The sequence below is a fragment of the Oryx dammah genome, unplaced genomic scaffold (assembly GCF_014754425.2).
Source record: "Oryx dammah isolate SB20612 unplaced genomic scaffold, SCBI_Odam_1.1 HiC_scaffold_23, whole genome shotgun sequence".
Classification (NCBI taxonomy): domain Eukaryota; kingdom Metazoa; phylum Chordata; class Mammalia; order Artiodactyla; family Bovidae; genus Oryx; species Oryx dammah.
Genome location: NW_024070207.1, coordinates 57,891,683 through 57,914,073, shown reverse-complemented (window position 1 = coordinate 57,914,073; position 22,391 = coordinate 57,891,683). Strand labels below are relative to the sequence as shown.

At 43.7% G+C, this 22,391-nt stretch overlaps 1 protein-coding gene across 2 annotated transcripts in view; it reads left to right on the top strand.

Annotated features, from left to right (window-relative positions):
* Positions 1 to 4,103: 4,103 nt before the first annotated feature.
* The window catches only part of MECP2 (methyl-CpG binding protein 2), a 58,821-nt gene continuing 40,533 nt past the window's right edge, over positions 4,104 to 22,391 (top strand). Inside the window, exons 1-2 of one of the 2 annotated variants that reach the window (XM_040265507.1) lie at positions 4,119 to 4,273; positions 9,363 to 9,486. In XM_040265507.1, the coding sequence (XP_040121441.1) occupies positions 9,461 to 9,486 (26 nt within the window). In that variant the 5' untranslated portion in view covers positions 4,119 to 4,273; positions 9,363 to 9,460. Of the gene's footprint in view, positions 4,274 to 9,362; positions 9,487 to 22,391 lie in introns of both variants that reach the window. The other variant, XM_040265506.1, reaches the window with a different exon arrangement.

The following is a 22,391-nucleotide window of genomic DNA, read 5'->3' as shown; positions in this document are numbered from 1 at the left end:
CAATGAGTCAGTTCTTTGCATCAGGTGGCCAAAGTATTGGAGCTTCAGCTTCAGCAGCAGTCCTTCCAATGAATATTCAGGGTTGATTTCTTTAGGATTGACTGGTTTGATTTCCTTGCAGTTCAAGGGACTCCCAAGACTATTCTCCGGCACCACAGTTCCAAAGCATCAATTATTTGGTGCTCAGCCTTTTTTAGGGTCCAACTGTCACATCCATACATGCCTACTGAAAAAACTATAACTTTGACTCTACACCTTTGTTGGCAAAGTGATGTCTCTGCTTTTTAATACGCTGTCTAGATTTGTCATAGGGCTTCCCAGGTGGTGCTGGGAATTAAGAAACCGCCTGCCAATGCAGGAGACATGAGAGACATGGGTTCGATCCCTGGGTAGAGAGGCATGGCAACCTGCTCCAGTATTCTTGCCTGGAGAATCCCATGGAAAAAGGAGCCTGGTGGGCTACAGTCCATAGGTTTGCAAAAAGTTGGACACAACTGAAGCAACTTAGCAAGCACAGGTTTGTCATAGCCTTCTTTCCAAGAGCAAGCATCTTTTTATTTCATGGCTGCAGTCACCATCCACAGTGATTTAGGAGCCCAAGAAAATAAAATCTGTTACTGCTTCCACTTTTTCCGGATCTATTTGCCATGAAGTGATGGGACTGGATGACAAGATGTTAGTTTTTGAATGTTGAGTTTTAAGCAAGCCTTTTCACTCTCCTTTTTCATCCTCATCAAGAAGTTCTTTAGTTCCTCTTGACTTTCTGCCATTAGGATGGTATCATCTGCGTATCTGAGGTTGTTGATCTTTCTCCCCGAAATCTTGATTACAGCTTGTGACTCATCCAGCATGGCATTTTGCATGATGTACTCTGCATATAAGTTAAATAAGCAGGGTGACAATATACAGCCTTGACGTACTCCTTTCCCAATTTAGAACCAGTCCACTGTTATATGTCCAGTTCTAACTGTTGCTCCTTGACCTGGATACAGGTTTCTCAGGAGGCAGGTAAGATAGTCTGGTATCCCCGTCTCTTAAAGAATTTTCCAGTTTGTTGTGATCCACACAGTCAAAGGCTTTGTCGTAATCAATGAAGCAGATGTTTTTCTGGAATTCTCTTGCTTTTTCCATGATCCAACGGATGTTGGCAATTCGATCTCTGGTTCCTCTGCCTTTTCTAAATCCAGCTTGAACATCTCAAAGTTCTCAGTTCATGTACTGTTCAAGCCCAGCTTGAAGGATTTTGAGCACTACCTTGCTAGCATGTGAAATGAGTGCAATTTTGCGGTAGTTTGAACATTCTTTGGGATGGCCTTTCTTTGGGATTGGAATGAAAACTGACCTTTTCCAGTCCTGTGGCCACTGCTGAGTGTTCCAAATTTGAGTACAGCACTTTCACAGCATCATCTTTTAGGATTTGAAATAGCTCAGCTGGAGTTCCAGCACCTCCACTAGCTTTGTTTGTAGTAATGCTTCCTAAGGCCCACTTGACTTTACATTCCAGTATGTCTGACTCTAGGTGAGTGACCACACCATCGTGGTTATCTGAGTCATTCAGACCTTTTCTGTACAGTTCTTCTGTGTATTCTTGCCGCTTGTTCTTAATCTCTTCTGCTCCTGTTAAGTCGTTACCATTTCTGTTCTTTATTGTGCCCATCTTTGCATGAAATAGTCCTTTTGTATCTCCAATTTTCTTGAAGAAATTTCTAGTCTTTCTCGTCCTATTGTTTTCCTCTATTTCGTTGCAGTATTCACTTAAGAAGGCTTTCTTATCTCTCCTTGCTGTTCTTTGGAACTCTGCATTCAGTTGGGTATATCTTTCCCTTTCTCCTTTGCTTTTCGCTTCTCTTCCTTTCTTAGCTGTCTGTAAGACCTCCTCAGACAACCATTTTGCCTTCTTGTATTTTTTTGGGAGGGATGATTTTGGTCACTGCCTCCATACAATGTTATAAACCTCCATCCATAGTTTTTCAGGCACTCTGTCTATCAGATCTAATCCCTTGAATCTATTTGTCACTTCCACTGTATAATCATAAGGGATTTAATTTAGATCATACCTGAATGGCCTATTGTTTTTCCCTACTTTTTTCAAGGTAAATCTGAATTTTGCAATAAGGAGCTCATGATCTGAGCCACGGTCAGCTCCAGGTCTTGTTTTTGCTGACTGTATCGAGGTTCTCCATCTTTGGCTGTGAAGAATATAATCAATCTGATTTCAGTGAAAGTAAAATCCAATGCTGTGAAGAATATTGCATAAGAACCTGGAGTGTTAGGTCCATTTATCAAAGTAAATTGGGTGTGGTCAAACAGGAGATGGCAAGTGTGAATATCAACATTTTAGGAATCAGTGAACTGAAATGGACCAGAATGGGTGAATTTAATTCTACTACTGTGGGCAAGAATCCCTTAAAGGGAATGGAGCAGCCCTCATAGTCAACAAAAGAGTTAGAAATGCAATCTCAAAAACAACATAATGATCTCTGTTTGTTTCCAAGGCAAACCACTCAACATCACAGTAATCCAAGTCTGTTCCCCAACCACTAATGCTGAAGAAGCTGAAGTCAATTGGTTCTATGATCTACAAGACCTTCTAAAACTAATATCAGAGAAAGATGTCCTTTTCATCATAGGGGATTGGGATGTAAAAGTAGGTCAAGAGATACATGGAGTAACAGGCAATTTTCACCTTTGAGTACAAAATGAAGCAGGGCAAAGGCTAACTGAGTTTTGCCAGGAGAAGACATTGGTCATAGATAACCCTATGGGGGAATAAAATGAGAGCAAAAGCCGGTGGACATCTAAATAGCACCCCTTTCACCGTTGCTTTATCTACCTCAAATTCTTATCACTATGTGACATTTTTATACTTTTTGTATGTTCACTCTGAATCTTCCCCTACAAGAATGTTAATTCGGTGTCTTATTCAGTACTCTGCATCCAGAGCCTGGAACAGTGCCTGGTACATAACAGGGATTTAATAAATGAATGGGGGTGGGGTAGGGAGTCACATCAGAATCAGATGGTTCCTTCTTAACTGGAGAAGTAGCAAAAAGAGCATCGGATGGATTGGATGATAGCTGGAATCAGAGTAAAGTCGCCTTGACAGACAGTACTATCCTGAACACTCCATTAGCTAAAGTGAAGTGAAGTGAAAGTTGCTCAGTCGTGTCTGACTCTTTGAGACCCCATCCAGGCCAGAATATTTGGAGTGGGGTAGCCTTTCCCTTCTCCAGGGGATCTTTTCAACCCCAGGATGGAACCCAGGTCTCCTGCATTGCAGGTGGATATTAACCAGTTGAGCCACAAGGGAAGCCCTCACTAGCTAAAACTTTTTCCATACTCTTAAATATTTTTCTATACCAGCATTATTGGATCTTAAGTCCCAAATGACCTCTTCCGGGCCGAGCACTTATTTCTTTGTGTTCCCACTGGCCCCTCTTCCCACTCACCCCAAACCATCTCATCCAACCATAACAGGTTTCGTGCAAGCCTTGGCATGCACCCTCTTGCCCCACCAGAGCTGCAAGAAGGTGAAGGCTACAATTCGTTGTTCAGTTATTTCCCTGCCCCTCTGAGAGTGTGGCATACGGTAGGCTCAAATGAAAGAATGCCTTCGGTAGGCCTCGTAAACCAAGGTCCCTTGTCTGGAACAATGTCAGGCAACTTTGCTGCTTCTACTGAAGGTGGTGATACTGAGAAAATGCGGCTGTTGCGGGAGGCTTATAGCAATGTACTTTGTGTGTTTGCGGACAGCAGGTCAAGGGCCCGGGATGGTCGCGCAAACAGGGGTCCGGAACCGAGGCCTTCCCTTGCCCCAGCATCCGCAAAGGCCTATTAATCCTTAATATTCAAATTCCGCCCACTAAACCATCCCCTCGGCGCCCAAGCCGCCTCTTTTCCCCAAATGACGGCCGTTGGCAGCCAATCGGCAGCTAGACGGGGCGTCCGCCCCCTTTTCCCTCGCCGGAACGGACACCAAGTCCCGCCAATTGGGGGCGTCGCCACCGAGGCCCCGCCCCACCCCGGCCACCACATCCAATGGTGCGCCAGCTCGCTCAGGCATCAGGGGCGGGGCGCAGGCGCGCAGGTGCAGCTGTGCGCAAGCCGGCCGGGAGGGCGGGGCGCGACGTCGGCCGTGCGGGGTCTCGGCGTCGGCGGCGCGCGCGCTCCCTCCTCTCAGAGAGAGGGCTGTGGTAAAAGCCGTCCGGAAAATGGCCGCCGCCGCCGCTGCCGCGCCGAGCGGAGGAGGAGGAGGAGGCGAGGAGGAGAGACTGTGAGTGGGACCGCCGCGGCCGCGGGCGGGGACCCTTGCTGGGGGGCGGGGGGTAGGGGCGGGACGTGGCGCGGGAGGGGCCCGCGGGGTCGGGCGACACGGCTGGCGGATGGCGTCCCTCCTCTCTACCCTCCCCCTCCCGCTGGTGACGGCACCCCCCCCCCCCGCGGCGGCCCGTTACCCGCACTTGCGGGTGACCGTCTTCACCGCGGCCTCCTCAGGCTGCCTTTGCCTGCTTCCCCCCAACCCTCCCGCCTTCGGCGCGCATCCCGGCCCCCCGGCCCCGCGGGCGCCCCTGTCGCCGGGGCTTCGCCTGTCGGGGCTGCGCGCGCGTCGTGCCCTTCGCGGGGCTTCGGGCCCGCGGCGCCGTCGCGCGCCCGCGCCCCCGGCCTCTCCCTGGCTCGCGCTTTTCCGTCTCCCTCCCTCGCGCGCCCCTCTCCCGTTACTCGGCCCCCCCCACTGGCGCGCGTGCGCAGTTCGCCTCCCGTCGGGAGAGTGCGCCACAAGGGCTCTTGGGCAGTCGCCCCCATCTCCAGGCTTTGCCTTCCCCTCCTTCTCGCCCATTCCATGACTTTCTGCCCCCCCACCCGGTCCCCGCCGCGAGCGAGTTCCTTTCGCATCTAGCAAGAACAAGTAGGTGGGAATTATTGTCCACCCACAAAAGGCACTAGACATTGTGTTCTTGGCCCCAGAGCTCATCAGAAAGAGGCGGTGATAGTTGCCATCAGGAGCCGTGGGGAGGGGACGGGGTGTCCGGCAGCACCCGTAGCGCTTCGATGGGAGCGCGCTCCCAGGGCGTTGGTGGGGGGGCATGGCCTCAGAATACGAGCGCCCTCCCATCCTTCCCCCCCGCCCGCCCCGCTTCGCCGGCGATCTTCCAGTTACATAAGTGGAGTGGGACTCAGTCTGTGACTGGCTTCCATAGTCCCGGAGCGCGCCGGGCTCAAGATCACCAGTACCAGATGGGGCAAGTTCACCGCATCGCCGGGGTGCCCATCGCTTGGTCCCTGAAAGTTTATTTTCTTTCTAGTTTGCTTCTGAGTCACCCATACTGAAACTCAGGTGACTGATTAGTGGTGTGGCAATGTTTTTTGTGGTTTTGCACTGAAAACTTAAGGTCATGGTGAAGAGTTTAAAAGATTGCTTTCACAGAGACCGTTCATGGCCTTGCTGAGTGTGGATTCCAAAGGCGGGTAAGGCTGGCTGTGGAATACACCTCTGTGGCCGTCGCTTCTACTGTGAGTGTGTTTGGTGTGGATTGGTCACAGCCGAAATGGGCTCCACCACAAAATTGATATTCCTGACTCATGGTCAGGCAGATGTGTGCTTCTCGTTTTTCAGGAACAGGAACGGGCTGCAAAGCCATTCAGAGTTGTGTCTCTGTTGTGCCGATCAGTGCCCCAAATTGTGAGATGGTAGCATAGAATTCTGTGGGTGGTTGGTGATCACAGAACCGAACCTACTGGCCTGTGAGGCTGAGTGGCTTAAGACTTGAGGACTCTGGCAAATTTTAGGCATTTTGTTACATTACTAAAATGAAGCATATTCGAGCCTTGGTAGCAAAAATCATTATTAACAGGCAGTTGCTATCCAGGAGAAATTTGGGTTCCACCGTCAGAATTTTCATCTGCATCTGAACGATTTCAACTAAGAATGCCATTAACCTCTTGGGTCCTTTGAAATATGCTGAATCTTTATGTTTTTTTTAAATCTGGTTTTTAGTTTTAGGTCTTTTGGGAATTTCCACTACGGATTTAGGGAAATAGATTTATTTATGGGCTTTGAAGGACTTCTAAATCCTAGTCCTGGAACCTAGGAAAAAATTTGCTTTCATTTTTTACCCGGACGTATCAGAACCTTAAAGGGCACAATCAGTCTCAGAGGTGTAGAGCTGATTGAATAAGTTGCCACAGAACACCCATTTGTGGCCTGTCAGCGAGGGGGCTGATCACTGAGGTGCATTCCTGTCGGCAGACACAGATACACAAGCCTCACTTAACGAAGATTCCAAGGTTTGTATATCTGAGCCTCAGATGTGACCGGCAAGGGCTCTATTTTGTTTCCCATCATTGGCAGTGCGTTAGTCGCCTCGGGTGCCCCTCCAGTGAGCCGTTCCATCGTACCCCTATCCCACAGCCTCCTGAATATAGTTTGTCTGCAAAGTACCTGGTGGCATCTGAAGTCATGGTGTCCTAACAGCTTGAGGAAACTCTCTATGGCTTTCTTGCCAGTACACACCATACTCATTTTTGTTGTTACAAATTTGCCTGGAATGCTTGCAACCTAGAATCCCAGGTCTTTGTTTCACCTGACAGAGCACGATGCAGTCCAACCATACTCCAACTTTTGCGCTGCTTATGTTGCAAGAGGGTTCGAGTACTGTTTTGCATTTTATTTGCAATTTCCAGCCACAGCCCTTATTTCCCGGCTGGCCCTGCCTCTTTGTGGCTGAATCTAGTGGGATGGGGAGGCACACTGTGAAATTTGACAGAAGAATTGGCTAGAGGAGTCCAATATGATGATGCCCTCCTCCTGAATACCCCTTCCCCCTTGTGGAGACGGAATGAGAACCTTTCTTCTTGAACCTAGAATAAAGAAGAGCCGATGGAAAAGTGTTAGTTCCTTCCTGGAGGGCGGTTTCCACTGTTAATACACCTGCCCAGGATTATTTACATGATAAATGATGTCTCCTGGAACCCATGATCTTTTGTAAAGGTGAATATCAGTGAAAATCTTTTAACTGGCTAAGAGCAGTTTGTGGCCAGCTTGCCCGAGTTATCTATGAGAAGAATATTATAGAAAGGGTTTGACTTTTGCAGTAACTAGTGTTTCAAGCACAGAGGGGGTAAAATATAGTCCTAGACTGGTGGTTCCAGGGAGCGTGGCAGACACCTGTTTGTTTTCCCCACCCTTTGTTGGTGATGCGCACGCAGACCAGCCTTGTGTGGCTGGCAGACAACCTTTTTTTCTTGGGTAGAGCATTATTACTGCTCCAGTTGGAGGACCTTGTTCTCAGTGCTTCTGTACCAGTGCCTTCCAGTCACACTCATTGTCACCACTGTGCCTTTACCTCAATTTGGGTAGGATGGATGTAAAGTCTCTTTTCCTTGAACTCACTGACACAAAGGTTGTGCTCTTCTGCATTTACCTGATCTCTTCTGCCTTTCTTTGGCATGGAGCCCCTTCCTGTTGAAAGCTTGCTTTGTATGCCTTTGCTTAAATATTTGGTTCTACCTCTTTGATGGTAGGTATGGTGTGGGGGGGAACAGAGTGAGAGCAGGGCATGGCCACTGCCATATTTAAGAGGAGTTGTGACCATTCTGTTAGAGTAAAGCCTTGGCCTTTTTCACTTCTTCAAGGCACAGTTAACGTTGGTTATGCTGGTGTATGAATGTCTTGAGCATAGCTGTTTTGTTATACTACAGAAGTCTGGACTCTTGGGATCAAGCCTTAGAAAGGCTTCTGTGCATAAGACCTGGGGGCACTCTATATACATATATACAGACCTGCAATTCACTGCTTTATTGGGTTTTCACCTAAGTGCTCTCATTTGCTGGCTCTTTTTTTTCTCTCCATGAAATCTTGAGTTATCAGAGATCTTAAATTCAGAGCTCGAAGGAACCTTAGTTTAGGTCCCTCAGTTTACAAATAAAAATGCAATTTACCAAAAAAAAAAAAAAAGGCAACTGTGAAAAGTTGTGGCTCTTCTAGGGCCTCCCAGCCAGGATGCCGGTTTGATTTTTATTATATAGCTAACTGAGTAATAGCTCAGCTGGTAAAGAATCCACCTGCGGTGTGGGAGACCCTGGTTTGATCCCTCGGTCAGGAAGATCCCCTGGAGAAGGGATAGGCTACCCACTCCGGTATTCATGGGCTTCCCTGGTGGCTCAGATGGTAAAGAATCAGCCTGCAATGTGGGACACCTGGGTTTGATCCCTGGGTTGGGAAGATCCCCTGAAGGAGGGCATGGCAACCCACTCCAGTGTTCTTTACTGGAGAATCTCCATGGACAGAAGAGCCCAGGAGGCTACAGTCCATGGGGTTGCAAAGAGTCGGACACGACAGAGCAACTAAGCCCAGCAAACCTGAGTAATACTGTGACTTTGACTTCTGAGATTTTAGAGCGTTCTATGACTCGACTGTTTATGGGAATTCTGAGGCCTCACTGCACCTCAATGGATAATTCCAGATACCATCCTGGTAGTTCCAGACCAGCAGTAAAAGACTTGGTTGGTGCTGCACTTCTGAGTTTGATTACATGAGTAATTGTGTGAATAGTCTCTTGTGTGAATAGTGTCTTAAGTTGTACACACTAGGCTTTTTTTAGTCTAAAGATAAAAGTGCAACTCTTGGGCCGGCAAGATATCAGCAATTAGCTAATATGAGGCAGTTGAGGTTTTAACAAGGAAGTGATGGTTGTCTTGATGAAAAGTATAGTGGCAGAAGACCTTCTTTGAACATGTGTTCAAAGGCAAAAGAGAAAGTATCACACTGTTAACTCAGTTTATTGAACATTTTACTGATCAGAGGCCTAAAAGTGAGTGCTCAAAAACAGTCTTGTGTATGTCTGAGGATGGCTTAGGATCTCCCAGGGTACTTGGTTTCTGTTGGTTCTGCCTGTTTTTTTTCCTCTCCTGGCTAGAGCCTTTTTACATGATGTCACAGCAGCTTGTTGCAACTTCAGCTGCTTGCAAATGACAGGATACTTTGCCTCTGCATTTTATGTGTTCTTGGGATGACATTTTGATGTTGCATGTTCTCTGGAATATATCTTCTGTCTCTGGATATTTCTGTATGACATGTTGCCTGAAATACTTACTGGAGATCGCTTCCTAACTGTATGTTTTAGTGACAAAATGTCCCTCAGAGGTGACAAGACCTATGATAGTGTCAGTTCTAACACTCATGAATCTTTCCTTTAGCACTGTGTTATCTGGCAGTAAATTTCAGTGTATCCTTTGTTTCTAGCTAGGTAAGCTGGGAAATAGCATGGTACTTTGTCTGTATCTTCAAAATGTCCCAAATAGCCCTGGGAAAAAGGTCGTGCAGCACAATGGGGGCTTTCAACTTACGATTTTCTTTGTTTTAGGCTCCATAAAAATACAGACTCACCAGTTCCTGCTTTGATGTGACATGTGACTCCCCAGAATACATCTTGCTTCTGTAGACCAGCTCCAACAAGATTCCATGGTAGCTGGAATGTTAGGGCTCAGGTAAGTAACCTTCCTTTTTTTTTTTTTAGTATATGTCCTGGTTTGGCCATCTGTTTTTAAAAAAAAAAAAAAAAGGAATCAAACAAGATCTACTACTCTTGAACCATTATCAAAGTACCCCAAAGACTAAAGACATACGGTGCCAAACTGTGCCATATAATAAAAAAAAGTCACTTCCCTGAGCCCTGAAAGGTCAGTTGGGTTAAGGCTCCTTGGTAGCCACGGTATGATCTGGGGGCGGGTGTCAGATTAGAGCTGGAACTGGTGACCTGCCCCTTCAGTTCACCTTCAAGCAGGTCAGCTAAGTGGAGCTCTTCACCGGCTGCTCTGGCTCTCACCTAGCAGCCTTCAGCGTAGTGCTCTGTTTGTTCTGGTCTCGGGTAAATGACTTCCTGGTCAACATTAGCGAGTGGTGGTGGTGCATTTGCAGACACGGGAACCCACGTGTGGTCCCCTAGAAGGACGACCTTCTGCAAGCTGTGGCCAGACAGCAGAAAGAAAGAAAAAAAAGTGAAGTCAATCAGTTGTGTCTGACTCTTTGTGACCCCATGGACTGTAGCCCACCAGGCTCCTCCATCCATGGAATTTTCTAGGCAAGAGGACTGGAGTGGGTGGCCATTGCCTTCTCCAGGGGATCTTCCCGGCCCAGGGATCGAACCCAGGTCTCCCGCATTGCAGGCAGACACTTTACTGTCTGAGCCACCAGGGAATCGAGCGTGTGCATGCCACACACCTCCCACAGGGGCAGCAGAGAGCACCCTGAGGCCCTTTGGGCTCTTGAGACTCTAGAGCAGGAGGAAGGCCTTTGAGAAGCTGGGGAGCTAGGCCCTCTGAGTCTGCCGTGCAGGGGTCCTGTCACCCACACATCGGGTGCTTGGGCACCACCACCTGGCCTTTGAATTTGGTCAGATCGAACGGTTCCTTCATTTCTAAACTGGCAGGCTCAATATCTTAAGCTTTTTTGGAGGCCACATCCACATTTGATGTTTTGACATCCGGATTGCAAACATCCCGTGTGGTAAGACTGAACACTCTAATTTGATTTCTCCATTTCTTTTCCAAAGAAAAACACGTGACTTTACACATACGCAGTCCTTGGGATTCCAGCTGACCCCCTCAAATTGTGCACTTAGTTGTATCTCTCTAGCGGCTTCTGATGCTTCAGTTTGAAGCTGTGTGGACATCCATCTTGGCCCATTTCGGGGCTGAGTGAGGGGCAGAGAGTTTGGGTGGAGGAGCAGAAACGGTGTAGACGGAAGTGAAGAGCATCATGCTGCCTCCAAGTCACAAATTTGGTTCTACTTCTGATCCTATGACTTAATTGTCATTCCCATTTACCACTGCGGGGTGTGCTCTGGGCCCTGCTGACAGGACGTTCTTTGTATGCCACGTATTTATGCTGGTGGGAGTCGTGTGGCTGCTGCTTTGTGCATTGTCTCAGAAACTGTGTGGATGAAATGTAATATAGGCAGTGAATGGGTTTCTTCTGATAGATATTAGGCCTGAAGGGGTGATTGATGTTTTTAATAGTCTTTTTCTCTGATTGCAAATGGATTTCATAAAACAGACGGTGGCGACTCTGTACAGTTTCTTCTAAACAATGTAGAAAGGAAGAGATGTTTTTAAAAATATCTCTTATTGTGAATTGGAGAGACACAGCCATTTGAGCTTCAAGGGACTTTGAAGTGAGCATGAGTGTGAAAGGTGCTCAGTTGTGTCTGACTCTTTGTGACCCCATGGAGCATACAGTCCATGGAATTCTCCAGGCCAGAATGCTGGAGTGGGTAGCCTATCCCTTCTGCGGATCTTCCCAACCCAGGAATCGAACCAGGTCTCCTGCATTGCAGGCAGATTCTTTACCAACTGAGCTATCAGGGAGCTTTGAAGGGAATTCTCAAAGGACAGAACCTGTCTTTAATAGATAAGTACTTGATCTCTTACTACTTTTCTTTTCCTTTTTAATAAATTATAAAAAATAATACATGCTTTTTTTTTTTAAAGAAAAGTCAAACTATTTTAAAGTATATCAGTAAAAAAGCAAATGCTCCCAGTACTCTCCACACACACTACCAAAAGTAACTGCCATTAATAGCGTACTGTAGATCCTTCTGATTCTTCTCAGGCTCTGCAGATATGTTCCATTTGTATTTTTGACAAAACAAGGATTGCATGGTACGTATTCGACATCTACCCATGTGATACGTTTCTCTGCCTCGTTTCTGTTAAATAGAAGAGTGGTTTGGTGCTAATCTACTGTCATGCAGTGTTCCCCTTTTGATTTTCTTGATGGTTCACTATTAAAGATGGTATTGGATTGAATGTCCTCAGGTGCCAGTCCTTTTGAAGAATGGCTGCCTAGACTTGAAGTTGCTGGTGGGTACTTACCACGTCGCCTTCCAAAATGTCTATCCCATTTCCCATGACAATCTTAGCAAGTGCTACTTCCCGTATTTCCCATATCCTCCCAGAATTGGATGTCCTTTTTAAATGTGTGTTTCTTGGGTTATTACTAGGGCTGAACGTCAGTGGTCACTGGCCATTTGTATTTGGTTTTTGTGAATTGTCTGTTGGTGTCTTGCATTTATTCTTCCATCAGGATATTTCAAGTCAGTTTATAAGAACTCTTAATATATTAAGGATATTAATTCTCTGTCATCGTGCAGAGATTTTTCTTTGTTACATGATATGACGATACTCATCTAGATTTTCTTTTTTCCTAAAAAACTTGATGATGTGCTATATTCATACATACATATTTGATACATGCAAAAGATTCATAAAGTTTCGTTGTCTTATGTTTTTTGTACGGTATTTGGAATACTTGTTTTTGTATTTAACTTTGGGATGGGATAAGGTCTTGAGTCCAGCTAGCCAGTATGTCATAGCCATCTGGTCTTCACCTTTATCTTATGCCGACTTCAAGTGAACAGAGCATCTTTTACTTCTTTCTTTCTGAAATTTTGTCTTTGTGAGGCTCTTGAGGGCAAGCCCATCAGCAGATAATGGTTTATGCATTCATCCAACAAATATTTTTGCTCCTGCTTTGAGCCAGGGGTGGTGCTGGGCCCTGCACGTGCTGCCTTCTTCACTGGCCGTGGGGTACTGGGGAAGGCGACAGAGGTCATGATACCAGCTGCATGACTCCAGTGCCCATTCCAGAAGACTCGAGAAAATAGCGGATCTTCACAAAAGTAGGTTTTAGATAAACTAGGAGGACTCCAGAGGGTGTATATGTGCATGTGTGTGTTTTAAATTCTGACACGGATGTCGGAGCCATAGGGTAGACTGCAACATAAGCATAGTTTGTTTTCTAACTTGGATAATTGCGGGCTGATTTGTGTCTTGATTTATGATGAGGGCTTTTTGCTGTTAAAATAGTTTTATATTCAACTGCCTTGGTTGTGATGGAATAAAAGTTGTGCACTGATAAAAATGGTAATTTTCTTCTGTGATGATTTTGAAGCTTTCTCTAATAGCTGATAAAAATAAAGACAGGGTTTTGGTGAATGTGATCTTTGGGGAACAAGTGTAATTTTTTGTGGCTGGCATCATTGAAATCTAATAAGTACCCTCAAAACTGAAGTGGAATCCTAATTTCTTTTTGACTTAAAGAAATGACATAAGTGACATGTGATTAAGGAAAAGGCTTCTTGTGTAAGGCTGAGGTTTTTCAATGATTACTCTAAATACGTATATAACAGTACAGCATTAAAAAGGTGGTATAAAAGGTTACATGGTATAAGATCTCCTTGCCACCCTGTCCTCAGACAACCATTTCTCCCTGAAGGCAACCATCATTATCAGTTTCTTATAAATCTGTGAGTGTGCATGTGTAATTTTGAAATTGTGAAATGTTCATAACAGAAAATTTTCTGTTTTAACTATTCAATGTGCAGTTTAGTGACACTGAGTGCATTCTCTTTGCTGTGCAGCCATCACCACCGTGTATCTCCAGAGCCCTTTTATCTTGCAAAACTAAAATGATAACCATTAAATGAGAACTCCCCACTCTTCCCACTCCCTCAGCCCCTGGCAATTGCTCATCTACTTTGTCTCCTATGAAATGGACTATTCTAGATACCTCATATATTTTTATGTGTTTATATATATAAAAACATATATATTTTATATGTGTTTATGTATATATCTTATGTGTGTAGTTTTTTACCAAATAGTAAAACACTGTACGCATTTGCACCGTTTGCTCTTTTTAGTTAATATATTTTGATGCTTGTGTGGTACCAATTTCTGTACCAACATGTCACTCATTTTAAGGGTTGAGGTAGTAGTCCATTATGGATACACCATAATTTCTTAACTTATTTTCTCTTGATGGATATTTATGTTTCCAGTGTTTTTTATTTCATTGTTCTAGTGAATAGTCTTTTATATTATACCATTTCTCACAGCTAAGTTTATCTGTAGGAGAAATTCGTAGAGCTGGAACTTGCTCGGTCAAAGGATATATGCATTTTAAACTTTGATAGGTATTGCTAAATCAAGGATGGCCTTCCAATTGCGTGGTTTTAGAGGGAAAAAAACTACATTTGCGTAGATAAGCAGAAATTTGTAGAGATTAGAGAGCTGTTTATTCGGGTAGGAAGAAATCATTTTCAGCAATTAGCATCAGAAAGCAAAACTTCAGAAGCTTCCATTTAACGACCTAATGTGAACAGAGGAGCTGAGACAGGACCCTTTATTTGGCAAGAACATCATCCTGTTCTCATTTGTGGATCTTGAAGAAAATGGAGTGTTTTTATTTTGGTACCGTTCTAACTTGCAGCGGCTCCTTGGGACTCAGGGTTGAAGAGCGCCCACAGCTGCTGAACGTTCTCTCTCTTTGTGTTGTGACATCATAAGGAATACCCTGAAAGTATTCAGGACCATATTGCTGTCGCCTTGTTTCTCGGTGACTGTGGTACTCTTTCTCTTGCAGTCCTTTTTTCACTTACCCTGGACTAATTGAGCATCTGTTATTTGTCAGTTCCTGCCCTAGATGCTAGGGACTGTTCATACACTCAGTGATTTTCTGGTCTAAAAGACAACAGGCCAATACACCTTTATTTTACAAGGGGCTAAAGGTGACAGTGGCCACTTAGAGTGCACGGAAACATTAGACAGATCCCACCTGGACTCCTGGGTAGCGTCAGGGGAGAGACTTCTTTGAAAAGCGACCCCCCCCTACCCAGGACCTGAATGATAAGGCACCGTTAGATTCCAGGAGGAGGCACATGCAGAGGAGAGGGTCGCGTGTCTGGAGGCTCAGACGGGAGAGAACTTGGAGAGTTCAGGGTGGGAGGATGGGGCGGCGGGGGTCTCAGAGAAGTTGCGCTGGCAGGGATGCTGGTGGCAGAGCAGACCCAGCTGGCCCGGCTGTGCCAAATAGGCTCGGTCTTCCTTGCAGCAGCCTCACTCTGAGAGGGTCCCGAGCCCCAGGAGGTGGTGGCAGGCGCTCCAGCCACCTGGCCTGTCCCCCTAACCCCCAGGTTCTGGAGGCCATCAGACCCCAGGGGCTCCTGTTCCATGTCTCCTCCTCAAACCTTCCTTTCCTCCCTGATCTTGGAGACCGAGAGGTTGTCCATCCCCTGAAGGTGATGAGGCTACTCCCCAGCCAGGCTCTGTGCCATGTTCCACAGGCCAGTTTATAACCTTCGAAAGTACTTTGCGAATTCCCAGGACGATGCCCTACCGCAGGTGACATTCTGCAGCTTGTACTTTTTACGCGCTCCTTGGCTTTTGAGCCTGGGCCGTGTTGCTGTGTGCAGCCCTTCATTCATTTAACTTGTCTCCTTGTGCTGTGGAAACATCTTTACAACTGAAGTCCCACCAGAGCCCTGAGGGAGAATGGAGTTGTCGAGAAACAAGGATTGACATCTGGTTTATGTTTACATCCCTCGGCTCTATTAACTGAGAAGATATTTTTATTTCGGTGTTTGTGAAAACTTTCCACAAAAAAAAGGCATCCATTTTCTAGACTTATTAATAGAGCAGTCTGAAGGTTTTATTTTTAGTTTTGAAAGAAATCAAAGCAGGCTTCTGAGATAGGCACATTTTCCCTCATTTCCATCTCCTTTTATGTTTTGCTGCTAAGACACCAACTTGAGCACTTTTCAGCATGAGCTGGCTATCTCCATGTAGATTATTTGTGAAAAATGTAAGCACTTGGGTTTTTCTGGGGTTTCTACTGGTACTTAAGTTTTGACATTTCTTTGAAAAGTGTTTTAAATCTGTATATACGTTTTTAGTAATTTGTTTTTAAAATACAGATTTCTGTGTTTCTGGGTTTTCTGTTTTTGTAAACAGCAGAAGGTATTAGTCCATATTAAGTACTAATTTGCTCTAATATTTTCAGCTGTTTTTTGAATTACACTTGGCAAAAAAAAAGAGACAAATGTCTGCAGTTGTGACAGTTTGTCTTTTTGTTCCTTTTAACTCCAGAATAAATAATTCTAGTGAATTTTTTTCTAGGCTTGTAAGAACACAGGAATGATTCGAGTCATTGTAATAAGTAGTTAGGCAAAATTGAAAGTTTTTTTTCAGTGGTATGACCCTGTAAGAAACTGTTAATACAGCCTGTGAGCAACTGTGTAAAATTTCTTAACCACTCTTCCAGATTGTTTAAGACAGAAGATGAACAACCAAACAAAACTACTGTTCATTATGCTCTTTATTTTTAATTTCATAAGTAAAGCATCATTCTAGGAAATTTAGAAAATGCATGTGGAAATTACTCTGGAAATTCCAGCATGCAGAGAAAACTGCTGTTATGGTTTGGTGTGTATCTTTCTAGACTGAGGGTTCTGGCTCAAGTTTGAGAAGTCAGGGGTTCTGTAACCTTGGATGTACACTTGGCCTTTAGTTTTACTAACCTCTCAGTAAAAATTTAATAACAGATACAGGCAGCAGACCATGGTAGTGTTAGGAGTACCTGTGCTTTTGTCACCAATAGAGAGCAAAGATGCTTTCATATCGTATTCCGTGCACTTACAGAGATTTTTAAATATTGCTCGTGTTTATCACAACTCAAACTTAGTTGTCAGACTCACTTCCAGATCTGGCTATTTATTTAGTGGCTTACTAAAGAGGCACATATTACTCTTAATACCAATTCTCAAAGTAAGTTGTTAATCAGTTTCTATGTATTTTATTTTATGCATTTGAAAACATCCTTCTGAGGAGTGGTTCAGAGGGCCAAAGTCCATTATGCCATGCAACTCCAGATATAAGAACAGCCAACATTTGAGTGGTCGCTGTGCCAGGGTAAGAGATCAGGAAAGCCCTAAAACACAGGTGCATTAAAGAGAGACAGAATGACATGAAAAGTGAATTTAAATTACTATATCAAATATTTTTATGAACACATTAATATTTTCCAGATCCTGTGCAAAGTGTACTGCAACTACAACTGGCAAATAATAACCTAAAGGTTACCTTTGCTATTGGCATTTTAAATATCCTTCTAGAGTCTTCTTTACACACCTGTGTATATGTGTCTATGTTTTACTTATTGAATATTTATTTGTTTTTTGGCTGCACTGGGTTTCAGTTGGGGCACATGGGATGTTCAGTTGCGGCACATGGGATGTTCAGTCCTCGTAGTAGCATGCAGGATCTTTTAGTTGTAGCATACAATATCTAGTACCCTGACCAAGGATCGAACTCGGGCCCCTTGCATTGGGAGCATGAGTCTTAGCCACTGGACCACCAGAGAAATTCCTACATGTTGATTGAGATAAATGGGATCATATAGTATGTACTGTTGTAACTTGCCTTCTTTCCACATTGATAATGTCGTAGATATCTTTCCATGTCGGTAAAAATACGTATCATCACTTTTCTCTAAAATGAAAATAACTTGTGTTTTCTGATTATAAAAGTAATAACTGTTTTGTGGGGAAAAAATGTTTTTTAGAAAATATGGGAAGAGGAAACGGAAGGATTGTCCATAAAACTGCCATCTACACATAGATAATGTTTTTATGCCATCATTTTTAATGATCACCTGACATTTTATTGATGCCTCTACCTTGATTTAATTAGGGCTGTTTCCTTTATTTCTGTGCTTTTATTTCTGTGTGGCTGTGTGCTGACCATTCTCCTCTGTGCCTGTGTCTCTAGCTTGCATCTGTAACCTCTTTTTTTTTTTGCTTTTCTTTTCTTAATTAATTACTTTATTTTAATTGGAAGATAATTACTTTACAATATTGTGATGGTTTTGGGCATCTCTAACCTCTTGAGCCTCACATTGGATGGCCTCTTCAGTCTTTCCCCTGGAGTTGCTCCTAGCCGTCTCAAACTTAACAAGTCCCAAACAGAACTCTTGTTTTTTTCCCTCCTTCAATTCTGCTTTGGACATGACTGAGCGACTGAACACCAACAACAATGGATCTGCTTCTTGTCCTAGTTTCTGTTTCATTAAATATCATCAGCATCCACCCAGTTACCAGTCTAAAATTCTAGGAGATGTCCTAGGTTTTTACCTTCCTCTAATCCACCAGCAAGTACTATGGCCCTCCACATTCAAAATGTACCTCACAACCAACCACTTCTCACCACCTCCACTAAGACCTCAGTCCCCACCACAAGTCACTTCTCAGACGGATGCTGTAAGACTTCAGGTCACATATTGAACAGCGTTCTCATCTACACTTGGAAACAGCTACGTCCTTCATAGGCCTATTTTTTTTTTTACAGTGATACTTAATTCTAACTGATTAAATTTTTCCACATACAAGTACTGGGTTCCTTGCTGCTCTGTGTTGAAGGATCTGCAGTTCATCAGGCTGTCATCCATTCATCCCATGATGGAGTTAGGTGTCTGTGGTACCTGGGGCAGTGTGGTAGGCAGGCTGTAGGGTGACCGACACAGAGTGGCATCTATTTTGCATGGAGCTCAAGTGTGACTGGAGAGACAGACTTTAAATAATTTCCAAGTGATTATGTAATTACAGTGGGTTCAGTGTTCTAAAGGAGGAGTTGGAAGAGGGTTCACTGTGATCATGTGTAATGGAGGAATAGCCCAGCCTTGGGAGGGATACGGAGGCCCACCCTAAGGAGGCAGTGCTGAAGTGAGGGACCAAGGGGGCAAAGCCCAGAGTGGAGGAGGGCTTTCCAGGTGGAGAAGAGTACCTGTGAAAGCCCCGAGTCTGGCTGGAGCTTCATCAACTGAGATACTTAAACAGGCTGTGGCAGAGCAGGAGTTGGGGGCTGAGATGCAGGCTGAGAGGCTGACAAGGTGGGTGCAGGATTTTTGATGTTAATGTCATAATAGTAGGAAGCTATCGAAGGGTTAGGCTGTTTGGATTTTGATTTTATAATCAAAGTATTATAGCCACTTGATAACAGCATAACCTCGAGGTTATGGTGAAAACAACAGTCTAGCCCTCTCCTCTCCTATTCCATCATCCAGAAATGCGATGCCAGCTTTACATGGTGTCTCCTTTGAGTTTCTTTGGTTACTGTCAAAACTAAATTGTATATTTATGCATCTTTCTTGATTTGACAATGTTGGGGAGTTACGAAAGAAGACAGCTTACATCACCTCCCTTGTTGGCATTCATATTCACAACAGTGGTTCCTTTTCCATCACCATTAGTCCATAAAACACTTCCCCTTTATGGAAGGGGATATAATAACCCTGGATCAGTATAAATGCTAAATGTTTGCATTTGATAACTAAATTCCAGAGTAAGGAGATGGTATAATGATCACCTGAAATGGTGGCAAAATATTTGCTGTTGTATTTTCTATTCTTTTTGATGTCAATATAGACTCATGGACTTTTACTTATTAAATGTTTTACTATGCAGCCAAAGTCACTATTCTTTCTTGATCAAATTATTCCAAATGTAGCCAATGAGATTCCCTTTATGCTGGCACCTGTGTCGTCTTGGCATACTCTTATTAATTAGTCTTTGAGTAATTCTTTGCTTTCTGGGATAAGACATTCCATCCCAATGTGTGCTTTCCTAACCCAGAGTGGTTCCAAGAGTTCTGGATCCTTTTAGTGGGAAATGGTATTTAGAATCCAAGATTTTGGTGTTAGATGTGCACACTCTTACTGGGGTGCCATTGTATCTATTATCTTTCAGTGGACAAAGCTAGAAAACATACTGAAAAGCTTTCTTACCTCACAAATACATAACGATGTCTACAATGGAAATTAACATTAGAGGGTTTGTCATTAAATTAACATTAGCGGGTTTGTCTTCAACTTTATTTTACCCTTATAAATCTTTTTCTTACACAAAAAAGTTCATTCCTAATTAACATTAAAGGTTACTTACTTTATCTTGTAATACACATAAAATAATTATCAAATTATATCATTAGTACTACAAAAATAAAAATTATGAGTGACATTTCAGATTTCTTCTTGTCCTTAGGATATATCTCACCAGGATCGTAAAATCAAGATTATTGTGTTCAAAAACCACCTGGAGAATTTTCTAGTAGTAGTGAGGTAGCTCATTTTGGACTACCTCCCACCTCCTTGCAGATAACAGCTAACAACTCAAGACAAAAATAAAAAACCACTTGTTTTAAGACACTAGAGAGAGATTGAAAACAGGCAGAAACTAGAGGGAAGTCGATACTTGGAAGAAGGAAACTGCATTAGATGAAAAACAGCTATTTACCCATGGGCAGTCCTCCTCAGTGCTGCTGCAGGGAAACAGAGACTTTGATAGAGACCTAGACTCGAGGGTTAAGGAATAAGAGGAATGAAGGCAGAAATTCTGGAAATCAGATTAGCCACAGGCAGTGGGGAAGGTAGGCAAATTCTTCATAGAAACTCTATACTAAACTCCAGCTACAGAAGGAATGAATAGAGAGTTCAACTGCTGCTCACCACAAGGAAGACTGAAGATCTCTTCAAGAAAATTAGAGCTACCAAGGGAACATTTCATGCAAAGATGGGCACAATAAAAGAAACGGTATGGACTGAACAGAAGCAGAAGATATTAAGAAGAAAGAAGAGGTGGCAAGAATACACAGAAGAACTACACAAAAAAGATCTTCATGACCCAGATAACCACAATGGTGTGATCACTCACCTAGAGCCAGACATCCTGGAGTCTGAAGTCAAGTGGGCCTTAGGAAGCATCAATAAGAACAAAGCTGGTGGAGGTGATGGAATTCCAGCTGAGGTATTTCAAATCCTAAAAGATGATGCTGTGAAAGTGCTGCACTCAATATGCCAGCAAATTTGGAACACTCATTAGTAGCCTTGGGGCTGGGAAAGGTCAGTTTTCATTCCAATCCCAAAGAAAGGCAGTGCCAAAGAATGTTCAAACTACTGCACAGTTGAACTCATCTCACACGCTAGCAAAGTAATGCTCAAAATTCTCCAAGCTAGGCTTCAACAGTATGTGAACTGAGAACTTCCAGATGTTCAAGCTGGATTTAGAAAAGGCAGAGGAGCCAAAGAACAAATTGTGAACATCCATTGGATCATAGAAAAAGCAAGAGAATTCGAGAAGAACATGTACTTCTGTTTCATTGATTGCACTAAAGCTTTTCACTGTATAGATCACAACAGACTGTGGAAAATTCTTAAAGAAATGGGAATACCAGACCGCCTGACCTGCCTCCTGAGAAATCTGTATGCAGGTCAAGAAGCAACAATTAGAACTGGACATGGAACAATGGACTGGTTCCAAATTGGGAAAAGAGGCTGTATATTGTCACCCTGCTTATTTAACTTATATGCAGAGTATATCATGAGAAATGCCAGGCTGGATGAAACACAAACTGGAATCAAGATTGCCAGGAGAAATATCAATAACTTGAGATATGCAGATGACACCACCCTTACGACAGAAAGTGAAGAGGAACTAAAGAGCCTCTTGATGAAAGTCAAAGAGGAGAGTGAAAAAGCTGGCTTAAAACTGAACATTAAAAAAGCAGAGATCATGGCATCCAGTCCCATCATTTCATGGCAAATAGATGGGGAAACAATGGAAACAGTGACGGACTTTATTTTCTTGGGCTCCAAAATCACTGCAAATGGTGACTGCAGCCATGAAGTTAAAAGATGCTTGCACCTTGGAGGAAAAGCTATGGTCAACCTAGACAGCATATTAAAAAGCAGAGATATTACTTTGCCGACAAAGGCCCATCTAGTCAAAGCTATGGTTTTCCCAGTATGACTCTGGGAATGATCATGACTCTCACATCCCAGTCATGTATAGATGTGAGAGTTGGACCATAAAGAAAGCTGAGCACCGAAGAATTGATGCTTTTGAACTGTGGTGTTGGAGAAGACTGTTGAGAGTCCCCTTGGACTGCAGGGAGGTCAAACCAGTCAATCCTAATGGAAGTCAGTCCTGAAAATTCATTGGAAGGACTGACGCTGTAGCTGAAGTTCCAATACTTTGGCCACCTGATGCGAAGAACTGAGTCATTGGAAAAGACCCTGATGCTGGGAAAGATTGAAGGCAGGAGAAGGTGACAGCAGAGGATGAGATGGTTGGATGGTATCACCAACTCAATGGACATGAGTTTTAGCAAGCTTCGCGAGTTTGTGATGGACAGGGAAGCCTGGCATGCTGCAGTCCATGGGGTTGCAAAGAGTTGGACACAACTTAGCAACTGAACTGAACATGCTATACATGAAATTTAATTCAAGATTAATTATGGATCTAAATACAAAACTTTTATTCTTAGCATACAGAAAGCAGTAATTATTAAAGGGGAAAATGGATACATTGGACTTCATTAAAACTTAAAACTTTGTTTTCCAAAGGTAAGATTAAGAAAATGAAAAGACAGAAGTCATTGAGAAATAGTTGACACAAGTTGTAAATAGGAAAGTCGTATATCTGACAAATGACTTATATCCAGAATAAAACTCTTACAATCCAATAATAAAAAAGACAGTCTATTTTTGAAACAGGAAAAGATTT